Here is a 17,551-nt window from a genome sequence, read left to right as displayed (position 1 = left end):
CGATAAAATGTTATCTATAAAACGACCTCCTCACTCAGAACCAGCTTAAAACTGACTGTTGGCCTCATTTTTTAAATTACTTTGCTTCATCCAGTTACCTTGCAAAATACCTCTGTTTTCGGTATTATTATCAGGTGTAGTTCTGCAATGTAGTTGAGTTTTGTAAGAGAGTAGCCTACAGCTTTCATCTCTTGGACCAACCCTTTTTAGTAATTTAGGGCTGCTTTTCTTTCTTCCTTCTGCAAGCTTCCTGACAAAAGCTGCATAGATTCTGGTGTGTTGTCATAACAACAGTGGCTTGATGCAAGGGCTCTTACTTTTGAATTGGGTCTTAGAATATCCTCTCTCTACCTGAAGGTTAACTCACAGACAGCAATGTTTGGAGGGTGTAGAGCTGGAGGAAAATTACATCATTGCATTGCAAGGTTGATAGTCATAACTGGTGCCTGAGAGCTGCAAGATCATTAAACAGTCTCAAAGGGGCCAAAAACCAGAGAAATAATAACACAGAGCAAAGGCAAAGGTTATAAATGATCTTTATTATAATCCTTGGAACAGCGTTCAGTATACAGAACTTGCATTTTTGAGTTATAAACCAAAAGTGAAACTGTAAATGATAAACAAGTGATGTCAGACATAAATAATCTAGTCTTATATTCATTGCTGAATTTCAATCAGACAGTAATAGCTCTCTGTAGGGATTGCCTGAATATTGTTGAACATGCATGATAGAGTGCACTGAAGTCGGTTGGCTGATAATCAACAGGTGAAATTATATCAGAAAATAAAGGATTTTAAAAAAACTTGCTTAATTTGAACACAACCTCATTAGCTTTCAGCATGATTACTTCCAGAACCTTCCAATTAAACCTACACATGATAATCTACATTTGATTAAAGATCAATTGTTTACTATAATCACTGGAGCAAAATCAAATCAGTGCTAACTTCTTGGACTTGAAGGGGAAAACAAACAAACTGAGGTACCCTGAAAATCTAAGGAACATTGAAAATTTTTAAATTTGAACACAGTGTTCACTAAGCACCTTTATATGTCAGTTTACAACAAATTGTCACTGAAAAATGGACCTGTTATTTTTCACATTTCGCTCTAGATAAATGATGATTTGTTTCTTCTTTGGTGACAGAGAACCCTATATCACAGCCAAAGACATTTTCAGACACGAAAATGACTTGAGCACCGTTCTTTATCCCTGCTTTGTTCTGGAGTTGGGCCTGTATCTTCTGTTACAGTAGAGCTATGGTCATTTATTTATTGATTTGTTTATTTCAGACAAAAAGGCAAGTTTACTTGATTTTTACAGCTTATGGCTTTTGATGTAAACTGGGAAGGTTCATATATTTATATATATTCTTTGATGGTAGCTCATAAAACACTTTTTTCCCTTTTACACATTGAAATTGGTGTGCATTTGCTTACCCTCTAGACCTATCCACAGTACATTTTTACCAATAAAATCCTCTAGTCCTTTTAATTACAACCTAAAAGAGGGTTGACATGTTGACCAAATGAGCCAGTTTGAGAGAAATAGAGGCAACAAAAACACAACTAAAAAAAAGATGATAAAAACACATGTAAAAAGTCACATTTTCTCCTCATGATATGGATCTTGTAGATTCTGAGTACCTTTGGATGGTTATTGCACATACTAAAATTGTAAGAAACAAAAGGACAAAAATCAATTGTTCATATATAACACATATAAAGTGACCAATGCCACAGCAGTGGGAGGTATAACGATTAAACATCACAATGTGGACTATTGCTATTAATGAAAGACATGAAACGTCCACAGCTGCAGCCTTTTCTTTTTCCAGGACCCCACCTGAACACCAACCAGCTCTACGATTTAGACTGATCCATATCTATAGCTACACTTGAACACATCTGGTTGACAGTCTTACAGTCGTGCCTTTTCCCATGCAGCATTTTTGCATTCTTTTCTGAACCTTCTCACTCTTGATTGTGCCTTTTTTTCACCTACACCTCTGCCACAACTGGTTCCAGGCGTTCTAAAAATGTTCAGCAGAAAGCAGAGGATTCCCATCTCCTCAAACATGGCAGGGTACATAGATTTGCATGAGGAAACAAAATCGTAATGCTTTACTCTGACATTTAATATTTCAGCAGTTTCATTCCTAAAGTGAACATGCAACATTCAGTTGCTGTTTTCCTGTTATACTTTCAAGCAGCGCTCATCACATATATATATATAAAAATAAAATTAAATACAAATAAATAAAAAAAGAATAAACATACATTGAAAAGTGCAAATGTACATTTGTTTACAGCATGACATATTCACTGTACAATCATTGATTATATACTCACATCATTTTATGCATTATAATAAGGATTACTAAGTAGCATAGTTTGAGTAAGAAATATTTCATAGCAAGTCTATTTGAAAATATTTGCATTGCCCTGTGACAAAGAGAGGCTCTTCTTAACATTGTCAGGGGAAATGTGTGTGTGTGTGTGTGTGTGTGTGTGTGTGTGTGTGTGTGTGTGTGTGTGTGTGTGTGTGTGTATGTGTATGTGTGTGTGTGTGTGTGTGTAGGTGTAGGTGTGTGTGTAGGTGTGTGTGTGTGTGTGTGTGTATAAAGGATGTACATTGCAATAAGGTGTCCTGTCTGTGCAAACAATGAAGCAGAGGAAACTGAAATCATTCTCTAAATCAGAGGCACAAAAACTGCCCAGCCTGCGTTTCAAGTATCTAGCATTGTTTTGGACAACACATATCTGTCAGACATCAGCAAAGCAGAGAGAAAGAGGAGGAGAGGGGGAAAAAAGGGATACTTCTTTTTGCAGCTCAGAGATGAGGCAGATAGAGAGTGGAAACAAGCAGTTCAAACACTTTTTAAACCATAGAATAGGCTATTGCACTTCACCTAAAACACCCTACTCTTGGTGACCTGCATGTTTAGGACAGCTCTCTGCAGCAGGCTGGAGACCGCAGCCATGCTTGCTTTCACATTATGCTTCATATTGACCAAATGTTTTCTAAGTTTTGGTAAAAACAACTGAAGAAACCTTGACCTGTTCACAGGGTGAACTCACATCAGTCTCTGTACAAGACACTCTGCTTGAGTTGACCCTTTTACAAACACTATCCATCTGTAGGAGGGCTGAAAAATAATCCACTGGAGATGGGAATTGTGGAAAGTTCCTCCCTGGCAGTTCATTTTGGTCACTTTCTGTGAAGGAGCCATCATGTTCGGGTCTCAAAAAGGATACCTGATGGTATGATCCTACAGGGGGGTGAGAAAGGCTTTCTGGCACTGAAAGTTTCTGCTTTTCTCGGTGGAAAAAAAAGAGGATATCCAGGTTGGAGTCTTGCCTTTTAAGAACTGTATTGTGAAGCCTTGAGATATCACACAGTCCTGCACCAGGATGGTTGCTTTCATGTGGCACTTTCTTGGACAAACAAGTTCAGATCCAAACTTCTCAGTCTGATGAAACATGCGTTTATTACCTTGTTGTGTATTCTGTGTATGCATGGTGCAGATGCACACTATTTTTGGAGGGTGATGGTGTTCTGAAAAATACTGTAACCTGGGAGGCCCCTGATTAGTGGGCGGGGACAGAATGACAATCCAGTCTTGACATTTGTTTGGCTTGAATAACAAACCATTTCAGTGATATCATACTGTACAGTTCGATTAATGTTGCAGCAAAACTTCCGTTGCTTTTCGTGCGGGGTTTGTGTTTGTCTTTGTAAATGTGTATGAGATAGAGAAAGAGACTATATGATTGCTTCGCTCTCACACTGCAGAGATACGTGGGCGTGTCCAGATCCATCAGGGTTTTTTTCTGGATGTCTTAACGCTCTGACTTGACCTTGTAACGCAGAACCAGGTAAGTAGCTAGTCTGAGGATCAGAAAGAAAGCCCCCAACACCATGAAGTCCACGTAGAGCTTTGCATCCTCCACATCCAGCAGCTGCAGGACCTCCTCTGGCTTCTGAAACTTACATACCAGACCTGGGCACTCGAGCTCTGACCGGTTCATCCCATAGATGGAAAGTATTACCCCCTCAAAGCCGTACCTGAAAGTGGACATCTTTGATGAAATCTCACCAAACCTAGCTCATTAAAAAGCATCAAATGGGAGAATCCCTGACCATATAACTAACAGTTAATGAACAAAAGTCTTTACCTGACGTAGGAAACATAGGAGCTCCACTGTAGGTATTTAGGGATGGTGTCAAAATTGACAAAGAATCCAGAGAAAAGGAGCACAGGTATGGCTGTTACTGGTCCCACAAAGGTTGCAACCTGCGGAATAAATGATAAGAATTAAACAGTGGAAAGATTGAAAAAACAAAACTGTTAAAAGTGATACAGCACAGTCTGAGAAATTCTTCGTTTATTTCACACAGTCAAGTTCCGAGTTCAAGTTTCTTGAAATAAGAAAAATGTCTTAAAGGTCCCATATTATGCAAAAAACAGTTTATTAAGTCTTTTAGTGGAATTTGTGAGTCTTTGGCTTTTCCCCCCAGCCCACAAAATGTGATATTTAATGACAAAACCTGTATTTAGTAGCGCTTGTGAATGTACAATCCTGACCGAAAACGAGCTGTTTGGAATTTCCGGGGTTTGCCAATGTCAGCAAGTCCCTTTTTTGACGAATCAGGAGCAAGTCTGACCTTACTGGTCCACTGGAGCAGATACCCCTGAACCCCCCTCCCCGCCCACTCCTCTCCCCGCATCTGGAGAGAATCTCGGAAGAAGACAAGCCTAAGTGGCTAGAGTTCATTTATCAAGGAAATGTGCCAGCTACACTCAGTAAAACTGTGCATGTGTGTGCTAGTCACTTCACGACCAACTGCTTTTCCAACTTTGGATAGTACATCAGAGGGCTAGTGAATAGACTGTTCCTGAATCCAGGCACATTACCAACCATCAGCCAACAAACCTTGAACCCTGGAAATGTGAGTATTTTAAATGCTGTGTGTTGTGGAGCAGATGTAAGAGCTTTTCCTCAGTGTCCTCCTGTCTCTGTGTTAGCTTCAGGATGCTAACTTTAGCTGCGGTTAGCCTGTTGTTTCAGCCTGTAATGTTACGGTAAACAAGCTTCACTGTTTTCTCAACATTGTGCACTCGGAGCTCGTGGCGCCGCTCTCAGTGACGTGGAAGAGCGGGGCGGTATCAGCGGTGGCTCATTTACATATGAAGGTCACGCCCACTAAATCAGACCATTCTGAACAGAGGGGCTATGAGTGCCTGGAAACAATGCTACTCTGCTTGATTTGTTGGCTTTTTGGACCAAAACATGTTACTACCATTTCATGAAAACATCAATGATCCATATTAAACTGCAGAAAAGGAGCATAATATGGGACCTTTAATACAAGAAACTAAACCAGTCAATTTCTCTTACCCCATTGGAAGATCTTTCTTTTACTCAAAACAAATGGTGTAATAAGACATTTTCTGGACTTGTCAGGTGAATGTGGCTCATATTCATTCCACTGAGACAATTATTTTTCTAAGAGTAAGACAAACTCTTGCTTAGATTTCGGTTTTGCAGAGTAATACAAAGAAAAGAAAAACTAACTCAAAGACAAAGAGGACAGTAAGGTATGTTGGTGTGCCCACCTGCAGGGATGTGGATGCTGCTCCAATAAGCAGGCCTAGGGACTGGGCCACCAGGGCTGTGGATGTCGACAGTGCCATAAAGAGCAGGTAGCGACCCGCTTCTGGAGGTTGCTCAGTCATCCAGTACACAATACTACAATACATTATCGGACAGATCACCTGTAGAAGAGATCTCACCGTGAAACACACTGTATCTACTGTATATCCAACCCAATGTTGACTCAGTCTCTCAAACATTACCTGAAACGGCACATCAGCCATGGTTTTTGCCAGGTAGTAGGCTTTCAGGCTGTACCAGTAGTTGAGATGTTCTCTTATAAACACAGACATCTCCAGAGGAACTGTGGAATGACAGACTTATTAAAACACTTTTCCCTTTAACCAGGTAAACAACACATCAAATCAATGTTTCTTATCTCTGGATATACTCACAGGTTAGGACGGTGGGCATCAGGGCTGCAAACATGAGGAACAACATGGAGAAAAAGAGGAAGCCAGTGTTGTTGAAGACTTTGCTGGCATCGTTTCCAATTTTGAGATAAAGTAAGCCAATCAGAACTCCAATACACAGATGGGACATCACCCTGAGGTGGGTCAGCACCTGAAAAACACCCAGAGACAAACAGCTATATTACTCAGAATCCCTCCAGGGATACTTTAAGTCCAGTTACACAGGATTTTGGAAAATATTTTACTTTTGAAAATCTAAGTTTGAACTGGAAAACTGGGCAGAATAATCATGTTACCGTGTCTCTGCATATTGTGATGAAGGTTCTCTTGAAGAGGATGCAGAACTGTGTGAATGTACTGGTGGCAAAGCTGTGTTTCTCCAGGGTTCCTGTGTCCTGTAGAGAAACCCAAAAAGAGCAAGGAGTTGGTGATGTGATACACACAGACAAAAGACAATACTTGGCAGCAAAGGCAAAACAACACCTTTCATCTACTGGATTCTTTTTATTACCATGTCAAAAATGCATTATTTGGGTATTTTCTTGCTCTGAATACCGATTCACTGGTAACAACAAAAGTGAGTTGTCAGTGGAGTCACATACAGTTTTTTCCAAGCAAATTTAATCCCCCATTTGGGCCAAACTCATAGTAACAGAAAAATAACAACAAATAATAGCAAGGATTTTAAAAGAAAAAAAAAAATTGAGGCAAATGCCAGAAAACAAAGATATAATCACACACTATAGAAGATAAATCTCCACAATGTACAGTTTTTCCACGTAAAAGTTAGTGCCTACAAAAAAGAAAGAAGAGCAAAAGGGCAACAGATGAAATCAATAAAAAGAAAGGAGAGCAAAAGGACAACAGATGAAATCAATAAACTGATAGTGTTTAGAGGAGAGGAAGAGCAAACCTGCACGGTGTAAGAGACAAGCTGGAAAGAGCTTTTGGTGGTTTAGATTTACAGTGTTAGCATTTAGCTGATGCTCTTACTAAAAAAAACTACTCACAAGGCTGAAAAAGAGGAAGTGAGAGGAAGCTGAGACGGGCTGGGGAGACGGATCAAGTGAGCAGAGAATACAGAGGAGCTTTTGGAGGGAAATGAGTGGTTTAACTGACAGGTCCCGGGGTATTTTGCTTTTATGGAACACAATTTGCTGGGTTGTTAAAGTTTATTGTCCATGAAATCTTATTTGAAATTCTTTAATTGAGTTATCAGAGTACCTTTGGTCAAAATGGACGAACCAGACACTATTTTGTTCCACTCTATTCAGGAAAGAGTGCATGTATCATTAATACAGCGCTTAAGCTTTTTAAACCTAAAATGATTCAACATTCTCAAGGAAACTGGTGAAACCAGAAGCAATTTCCTGTTATTGATTAGTAGTAATTTGCCTTGACATGTGAAGGCATTTTCAATTTATCACAGTCAAAGGGTCTGCCTTTTTCCATGATGGTGTTAGTATTACGGTGTGATTTGGTCAGTAGTTGGTGTTGTTATCACTCACACTGTGACATTGTGAGGGACAGGAGGAGTCACTTTTGTCTCTGGAGTTCTTCTTGCCCCCCTCAGAGCACAAACCACCCTGGACCGCCTCGAACAGGACTGGATTTAGATCCCCATACTCTCCTGATGCAACCTCGATGACTAGAGAAAGAGGACAAGCTAATAAGAACACAAACTCAGAGACATAAAGAGTTTAGTTGTACTTTAAGAGCTTCTTGACTTACTGAAGTCAGCAGGATTGTGATACGTGGGGCAGTGGAGGCCCAGGTTCTTCAGATATGGGATGAGGTAAGGGACTGTGCCCTTGTATATGCACTGACCCTGACTGAGGATGTAGAGCTGGGGGAGGAAAGCAGGAACACAGTAATCAACATAGTTTCCAACACACTGTCTCTGAATAATAAATGAGTATCTGACAAAACAACAGGCCTCTAGTATCGAATGCACCACTGCTCATCCACTGGATAAAATGAATCATGCTAACCTGTAGTCTGGTCTGAGCAGCAGCTAATGGAAGGCTAAACATGTCTAGCACTATAAGCCCTCAAATTACCTTATCAAACATCTCAAAGAGCTTGGCACTGGGCTGATGGATGGTGCAGATGATTGTCCGTCCGCCCTGAGCCAGAGACTTCATGAGGGAGACAACCTGGAAGCAAGATGCACTGTCCAGACCACTTGGATGGGACGCATGAAGGGACAGAAATAAAAAAAGAAAGATGTTTGTTTAATCTGAATTTATGCTTGGATGCACTGATTTGATACTTGAGGCAATTAATATATACTACCTTGTTGGTTCATCGAAGAACATGACAGGAGGATTGTTGACCAGCTCTTGGGCAATGGCAAGTCTTTTACACTGACCCCCAGAGAGACAGCTAGTGCGTGTCTGAGCACATTCCTGGAGACCCAGTGCAGTCAGAATCTCATCCACCTTAAACACAAGCGGGGACCAATGTATGCAAACCATGACACACAGATCTGATAAAAGGACTGGGGAGCATCAATAAAATTTTGAATATGAGTACTTCTGAGCACCGTTGTCATGAATAAAAATAAATAAATAAATAAAAATAAAGAAATTAAAAAAAAACGATAGACAGAGGGATGGTCAAAAGTCCAAATATTTTGTGCTTTGTTTGGCAAGTTTCTTCCTGGATGCACATATCTGAGATAGTCCTCAGTCTTATTTCAAAGATTTTTTTTTTTTTTGTTGATTTCTGCAAATATAATGCCATAGAGTTCTCCCATATGAAAATGCAGCTTCACATCCTTTTAACTGAAGACTACTTTATTTTTGGACTGGGTGCCAAAATATTCAGTTATTACAAAAAACACATGTATCACTGTAAGGATTAAAAAAAACATATGACAATAACACTGAGCAATACTATTCAACTTACAAGCTCCTTTTTGACCTGCATGCTCTCATTCAGTTTCAGATTGGCAGAAACCTAAAAGACAGACAGAAGCACATTGTTATTGATGAGTATGAGTTCATGATGAGCCGGGGTGGTTCTGACCTCATTTGGAAGATGACCTCACCATCATGGCCTCCCTGGTTGTAAGGTGTGGCAGCAGCATGTCATCCTGCATGATGTAGCAGGACATCTTCCTGAAAGTCCTCAGGTCCCTTGGTCGACCGTTCACCAGAATCTGACCCTTCATCCCCGTTTCCCTGTTTTCACAGCCAAAACAGTGCTGCAGCAATTTTGTAGCATTGATGTAAATCAAAAGTACACGTTTTTGTGGGGACCTAAGAGAATGACAGCTATGCAAATTCAGATCTTACCTATACCCGGCCAGAATATTCATCAGAGTGGATTTCCCAGCTCCTGAAGGTCCCATGATACCAATCAGCTCTCTGCTGTTAAACCGCCCTGACAGACACTTCAGAAGAGCTTTGTAACCTGAAAAAGATTAGAGAGGGCAAAACTATTTATAGCACTTAAGTTGGTCTGAAATTGTATTATTGTACACACACTCTATGTTCTCCGCAAGAGCTATTTTTTCAAGTTTTATTCTGGGGACTTTTTATGCTTTCATTTAAGCAGATAGAACAATGGATAAAGCAGAGGACTGTCAGTAAAGAGCTGCAGGATGAAACAGAGCCTGGGCTGCCTGTGTTGTAGCCTCTGTAAATGGGGCATGCAATTTAACCGTGTTCAAGAAATTTTTAATGGAAAATAAAAAATACACAGACAGATATTGCAGCAGGACAGGGAGTGACTAGACAATAATGGCAACAAAGGATTCTCCTGACAATCTAAATGTTTTGTTTGCTTTAGCCACACATCATTTCAGTAATGGTCCATCTGCTTGATCAGTTATGGCCACTTTAACAACATCTTTATAACCTTAAGCAGTGACAATAAGAAAGTGAATCAGGCAGAACAAAGGATGTGTTTCAGTCTGAAGGCCTGTTTCTTCAGCTGGAACTGAATAAATGCTTAGTGCTCAGTTCACTGATTTCTTTAGTATTGTTACGGATGGTTTAGTAGATAGCAAGCATCTGCATGGGAAGTCAGGGAATTATCTGAAGACCAGAAACCCAGAGAAAGTAAATAATTTAGCAAATATACTGAAGCAAATATAGAAAATGTATCTATATTTGCAGTTTACACTGACTACAGTCACCTTTTATGAATAAACCATTAGAACCGCTGGAGATGTGGAGTAAGATAAACAGAAAAGTGGGGGCTGTTATCGTTGTCTGGATTTTAAAAAAGTTAAGCTGGCAGTAAATAATAATAATAATAATAATAATAATAATAATAATAATAATAATAATACCTAAAAAGTACTTTTGAAGAGCTAAGTATCAGGTACAGCAAAGTGTGAAATCAAAGACAAAAATCATGCACACAGAAAGATTTAAGATGAGCGACTCCAAAAGAAAACAAACAAACAAATAAACAAAGGAATCATGTTCATGCCGTGGTTTTAACAGTAATCACTGTGGTGTGGCCTGCAAATAAAGATAGCTCAGGTTATTTCCTGATGTATTTCTCAACCTTTGCAGTGTTTGAAGTAAAATGGAAGCAGCGAAAAAAAAAAAGGAAAAAAAGAAAATTTAAAAGTGACACGCTCAGAAAGCTCTCAGATATGAGGAGTTAGAATGAACTATAAGAACTCTGCCTCATTGTCACCCTTGTCTCCCACATTCCTTAACTGTCTGCAGGGATGTCTCAAGCTGCGTAATTAGGGTCTCACCAGAGCCTCCAGCCCCCTCAAACCATCACTCTATGAGCTTAATAGCAGGGCCTTCTCCTCCCTCACACTGTCATTACATCAGAAAGCCTTGACTCAGACAGCTGAGCAGCCTGCTGTCAGTGAAGCAGCCCTGCTCAGGCACAGGGTGCATACTGATGATCGAACCCTCTGCTGTAGGTTGCCCATAATAGTGGCTCTATCTGTGTGCCCAATTTTTCATGGGAGCCAAGTGCACCACAAAAGTTTCCATTCATCACACCACACAGATATTAATTTGCAAGAGTTGATAGTAACTTGCTTGCAGTGCTTCAGGCTGGATCATTACATGGCTCAAATTAGAGTAGACTCACGTTAGTAATATTTTTTCTATGGCATACTCACAATAAGTCCCTTATTTTCTCAGTTATTATTTTTTAGTTTCCTTACTTTTTTGTGTCGATTCTCCTCTTAAAGAGGACGAATCTTAGTGGAGTTGTTTCATGTTGTTCAACTATTCGTTCTCTAGGCCTTACGCTAAGGCTGTAATCTCGCACTGTTAATTAAATATTAACCAATTTCATCAGAAAAGTATAACTTCTACATCACTTTTTGACTTAGAAAAGTTAAATGAGATATTTACTTTTCGTATATGCAACTCAAAACGTTTTTTCTTGGTGCTTTTAACCCGTAATGCGACTCAACCCTGGACCGTTAGGCTAAGGCTATGCTAACTGTGGCTAATGAATCCTCGAGCTCCTGGCCTCAAGAGAAGATGAGAAACAGGCCGCAGAATTCTGGTATTGTCTACACACCCACATTTGTATAACTTTTGAAGACATATGCATCTCCTCGACTCTAACTAATGCCTGTATCTCTTGAGTGAATTCACCGAGGCACCCCGCAGCCATGATATTAAGTTAGTAGCATGTTTTCACATTTACTTGTTTAGTTTATTTGTGAGCTGGAAACTGGATTCCCATCTAACAAATAAACTGATGATTTTAAGTTAATGTCTCCTTGACGTATTAATCATGGTGCTTTTGAAAAGGAGCGGGAAAGGAAGCTCATCATTTGGTAAAGCAAAATACCAACAAAACAACTTCATTGAGATTCTCTTTTAAAAGTTAACATCTTGCTTTGTGAACGTTACTTCAGTAAAAATATCAAACACTAATGTGCTCTTAAATATTTAAAGAGATGGTGCTTAGTACAGGAAAATTAATTTTAACGACTGTAATGATATTGAATATTGCTTAATTAGATTAATATGCAATCATGCATAAGCTGAATTCAGCTTGTAATATGTAGTCAAGGTGGATCTAGCAGTTTAAGATTTCTACTGGGGCTTCAACATTTGATCAAATTGTTTCAATTAAGACTGTGACATGATTATATTTTTTCTCTTTCAATTAATAGGCTTATTATAATTTGACTTTTTATCCATCCTATTTCCCTTTTCCCTTTATATCTAATTACTTCCTTTATTGTTTTACTTGTCTTGGTTGCTTTATTAATTCTATTGCTTTTATCTGCAGATGTTGCTTTATCTCTATTTTTGTCCTTTAGCCCCTGTTATTGCCTTTAAGCTTTTAATTATTTAGTTTTAATTTATTTGATATTTCTATCTTTGCTTTAGCAATCAGTTTTTCTAATACTCTTTATGGCTTTTATTTCACCTAATTGCGTTTACTCCTCTTTTACTGCTTTATTACTTCCTGCTGCTTTTAGCCTCTTTTTATTGTTTCCTTCCTTTTTATTTCTCTAATCATCTCAATACCTTGGTCACTTTAGTTTCCTGAGTTTTTGGTGTTTAGGTAATATTTTTTCTGTTGGGATCATACAAGAATAGGATGATTTTTTATTTGTTTCATATATGTGTTTCATTTTTATTTTTGGGTTTAAGTGGTGTTCAGCTCCACAAGCTCTTTTACTGTTTGAATCTTGTGCTTAGTCTTATGTGAGTTCTGTTGTCTGCAAAGCACTTGGTTTATGATATTATTGGTGTTAAGTATTTAAGCTGTGCTTAAAACTTAAAAAGTTAGTGTAATGCAAGTACCTGAAACTTGTACTTCAACACAGTGCTAGTAAATATCTTTGGCTCAGTCCATAGACCACACTCTTCTTCTTCCTTATAAAGTCAGATCATCAATGTATCTGCAGAGATGCAGTTTGCAGTATATAAAACACAAAGCTGAATCCACCCTGAGGCATGTCAACATTTTCCTACTCTCCCTTCCTCTCTCCTCCTGTCTTCCTGTGTTTCCCCTTTGATAGCCGGTCTCAAGTTTCACCTGGAGAGTACTTCAACAGGAGGAGAAAACCCTCCACATTAAAATCAGGTCACAGCATCCCGACCAGGATTAATGGCTTCCCTCATGTACTACACGTGTAGGTTGTGCAAACCTACAACAACTTATACAAACAGAGGGTAGATCATACTTCAACTAACCTATCTAGACCCTGATACACTTTTGCTCTTTATAATCTGCACTTACTCCATCTTCCTTAACTGTCTGTTTGTCAGACATTTTAGAAAATGAGTCAGAAAGCCCTTAAATCACAAGTGACATCATACAAATGGCCTCAGCTCATGGATCATGCTGCACATCATCTTTTTCCCAGCCTCTTGTCTTTTTACCAGTGGTGGAGCTGCATATAAAACAGCAGAAAAACAAAACAAAACAGGGTGTGTGTCTTCCAAAAAGATATGATCACTGACTACAAAAGCAAAAACAGAACAACAGCCTCACTTTGATTAAAACTGTTTCCTACAGCTTTGATCAGGCAGACAGGCACTGCAGAGAATCAGTTCTGCGCTCGGCTTGTTAAATGAGACACAAACACACACACACATACGCACACATACACACACAGACAACCCCCTCAGAATAAACTACAGCATGGGTCAAACACAGACAACTCACTGATATTAAAGGAAGGTGCGGCTTGTTGTTTATGTGAGTGGTAGAGGCAGCAAAATAAGATATATGTGCACTAAATGAGAATGTAGAAAGAATCTGTTTCTGTGTGCTTAATTAGTTAAACCTGAAACACATCCTGTTCACACATCACTGGTCTGATGGGCTCAGATGCCCTGAAGAGACAACGCAAACAAAAGCACAAACCACAGGTTGATTTGACAAGGGGAAACATGCGACATCAGCAACACACAAACAAAAGCCGGCGTAATGACCACTGCTCCCTTGCTGCTTCCCATTTTACTTCACAAGTAATCTGAAGGCTTTAACATTTTCACACTACTCTGCATGGCTTTTATAATGCATATCAGTATTACACTGAACGGGAATAACACAAGACCTGCAATGCATCATGTATGAACTCTTTATGTAAAGGATGTATTGAGGATTCCTCTATAGGACTTAACAGTTTTTACTCCCAAGCACAGTTGTTCAGGAATCATAATCGTTACATCTGGTAAGTTTGATTTCTGTTTGTATTTCATCCGCAGATCAATCCTGACTTGCCACCGCCTGGTGTCAGACAACAATGTGGAATAGAGGAAAGCAGTGTGCCAACCTGGGGTGTAAATTATTTACTATGTCTAAACTCTGCTGAGCACAGCAAGCCTTACAGACACACTGCCCGCTACAACATGGAGGAAGTTTGCATTCATGTGTATGTGTGTGAGGATGGGGCTGTGCTACTTGTGTCGGACAACAACAGAGCGAGCCAGAAGAAACAATATTTTTCTCAAATGTCACAAAATGCCTTGCTGGTAATATTCTGCACTCTTGATATTGATTGGTATGGGTGGTGCTTGCTTGCTTGCTCATCCATCATGGTTACAACAGTATTATCAGCTAAGCATGCAGTACCTCTCCTTCTCCACCAGGGCCCCTCCCTGATTGTGTAAGAGAGCTCATTGAACTCCAGGTCCACAGCAGAACGACGCGGGAGGTGGGAGAAGCGCTGGGCCTCTGTGATGTGGTTCTCCACTTTCTTCAGGTGGGTGAGCAGCGGCGCCTCCTGGGGAGCTCCGCCTGGGAGTTTGGTCTCCTCCATGGGGATGCTGACCGAGCCTGGCTCCAGGGTCCTCTCAGCCATGCTGAAAAGCTGCGAAGGAGGACACAAATGCATGTTGAATGACTGTAAACTGAAACCCACCTACAGATATACTTTTATTTGGAAAAATATGAACAATTGCCAATCTTAACTTTTATACTATATCCCTTTGTTTTCTAGATATCCAACTTACTGAAAGGCCTCCTGTATGTAGTATGTTTCCTCAGCATATTTGGACACATAGGTGCAGCTGCAGCAATGATTTTTGAATGCCTGCAGACATCATCTTAAAACAAGGTGCTGCCAGGATCTGATTACAGTTTATCTCATGGAGCGGCTGCTTAAGAGGAATGACATTTTGAGTGTGAGGAGTCGGGATCTGGTTTCAGCCCTGCAGCCGGCTCATACTGCTGATCCACAAGCATTTCCTTCTAAACATAAGTGTTTGTCAAAGCTAGCGTTGAGTCTGCTGATCCATCAGCTTTGCAGCAATTTGAAAACACATTATTTCCCCACATAATAGCAGCATACTGAAGATGTCAAGATATCTTTAGAGTTATGTTTCAGTTTTATTCATGAGGCTGCAGCCAATAGCATTTAAACAAAATAATGTCCACTATGTAATGAAATTAATTAATGGTATTATGCGCATAATTTAAATGAGTTTCCTAAATTTAAACAAGTGGCTTGCTTCAGATTAAAGTCTAGCTGTAAATACTGGGCTGTTATTAATCTGTGAAATACTGATATATAGGAGTGTTACTGATAATAATGTAACAAAAAAACAGCACTAATAAATAAACCATCTGATTATGTCCCGATAGCACTACCTTTTCAGACGAGGTAACCTGATTACATGCAGAATACAAAAACCTTTTAGAAAACAGTTTTTAAGTACACAAAGGCCTAAAAAATCTGATTATATCTGCTTCTACCCAAAAATTATCTTTAAGACTGCTATAAAACTTTTTAAGAGAATGCAACAAGTAAACAACAGACAGAATGTCAGTTTGCATCTCTGCACACCAAACCTCAGGATATCAACATCCACATGCACACCTGAAGTACTCTCAGACTACTTCCCTGTGTCCATCCTCTTCTGTGCTTTATGTGTCATAAAATATCTTTATGTGAAGAGGAGCAGTGAAGAAAACTGACCGTGACTTCTATTGACCGTTCCACCATTAGTGAATTTCCATTACCAGCCTGCATATAAGCTCTGTAAAAAAAAACACTGGCAGGCTTTAATGGCCTCTTAGTCAGATGAGGGCCTCCATGTTCTGTCATGTGTGGCCCAAAAGCCAGGACACGTGAGCATGCACACAGATGTAGTTAAAGTCTGCCACAGGGGTGAAATATAGTTATTAAATTTCTTTGAAAGTTTTGTAGTGATTCTGTGCTCTGCAGTGACTCTGAGCCAGGATGAGGTTGGTCCCTGCTCATTCAAAAGCACCTGTTAACGCCAAACTGATGGAGAGATGACATGAGACACATCTCTGGCTGGAAATGGCAGGTGAGTGTGGAGAAGTGACTTCTTTCACATGGTGGATGAGTCATAAATGAGCCTGATGTGTGCATATACAGTCAGTCCTAGAGTATGTTGCATTGCACTCCCACACACACACGCGCCCATAGCACATACTTTTAATTTTGTGTTTAGATGACCAGGTGAGCAGCTGGGCCCTGGTTTCTCCTCCAGTCAATCAGAGCAACAGTGCTCAAATGATGCCTCCGGGTAAAACGACACACTTCCTCCACATCAGAAGGTCCCACCAACAGTCCCGACCTGCCCAGAAAGAAAAAAAAAAACAACAACAAAAACAAATAGATGCTCACTGTGCGCCACAGTCCAGGAAAAATCCGCTGAGATGCATTCAGGGACCGAGCTGTGTTCTCTGTGTCAATATGTCTCGGGGTGCGGCGCACATCGTCCCGCATCCACTACAGCAACTCCACAGATTAAAATCATGTCCGGCCTCAAACTATGACTGCATCCCTGGGAATCGTCAGGAGATCAGGATGCCTGTCATGGTTTCTTTTTTCCTCGGTACGGTTGTTTCCGTCATTTCATCCATCCGCCTCGAGCTCGCACAGCCTGGATACACATCCTCAGCAGCAATGACAGTCGTCAGTGTCTGAGCACATCTGGATGGAATAAAAACAGGCGAACGGTGCTGCAGATACTTCAACAGCAGCAGCTCGGTGTAGCAGCCGCCGTGATCCTCTTGTTACCGGTTGGTGCGTCTGTGTGGTACGCACGCCGGTCTGGGATGCAGGGCGTTGCTGACAGGATGCAACTGGAGGAGAAAAAAATAGTGTTTTGGCTCTGATCGCTTCCTCCTAATCCTAATCCTGTCCTCATGTTTTGGGAATGAGTACAGTCCAAGAGGAAGAAAAAGAAAACAAATATTTTACAAAGGCAGTTTGGGCATCAGTTTACCATAAACACATTTTAAATCTTTGTGAAGAGATTTTAATGATATGGCTGTGATTTATAGCTTGATCTCTTAAGTTTGAATTACATCATACTTAATTAAATCTATTACAACCACATTGACCGGCTAAGCCTTTTCATTAAATTAGCGTCTTAGAGGCCAATTTAAACCCTTAAAGTATTCCATTTCCTATCCCCGGACGACTTTTGGCTGTTGTCTCTGGAGAATGGTAGAACAATGCTGAAAGCTCCTCTGTGCGTAAGGTGCCTTTTTATGTCTCATATTGCCACTCCATACTAACACAGATGATGGATGTGGGCTC

At 40.1% G+C, this 17,551-nt stretch overlaps 1 protein-coding gene across 2 annotated transcripts; it reads right to left on the bottom strand.

Moving 5' to 3' along the window:
* Positions 1–2,487: 2,487 nt before the first annotated feature.
* On the bottom strand, positions 2,488–17,528 carry abcg4a (ATP-binding cassette, sub-family G (WHITE), member 4a). Of its 2 annotated transcripts, none has more exons than XM_074672570.1 (15): positions 16,631–17,528; positions 14,608–14,845; positions 9,372–9,489; positions 9,125–9,257; positions 8,983–9,033; positions 8,368–8,513; positions 8,133–8,256; positions 7,804–7,918; positions 7,581–7,720; positions 6,369–6,467; positions 6,055–6,223; positions 5,863–5,963; positions 5,623–5,781; positions 4,181–4,299; positions 2,488–4,070 (listed from the first exon to the last, which is right to left on the bottom strand). In XM_074672570.1, exons 1-15 carry the CDS (start codon positions 16,730–16,732, stop codon positions 3,845–3,847), a joined length of 2,040 nt encoding a protein of 679 aa, XP_074528671.1. In that variant the 5' UTR covers positions 16,733–17,528; the 3' UTR covers positions 2,488–3,844. The 2 variants fall into 2 exon arrangements, with proteins under 2 accessions (XP_074528671.1, XP_074528672.1); XM_074672571.1 differs by having other exon boundaries at positions 16,437–17,523.
* Between the last annotated feature and the right edge of the window lie 23 nt (positions 17,529–17,551).

This window comes from Halichoeres trimaculatus, unplaced genomic scaffold (assembly GCF_033239565.1).
Source record: "Halichoeres trimaculatus isolate MK-OKI-2021-1 unplaced genomic scaffold, fHalTri1.1 fHalTri1_scaffold_6, whole genome shotgun sequence".
Lineage (NCBI taxonomy): Eukaryota > Metazoa > Chordata > Actinopteri > Labriformes > Labridae > Halichoeres > Halichoeres trimaculatus.
Note: the sequence above shows the minus strand (reverse complement) of the source record. Positions and strands in the feature narration are given on the sequence as shown.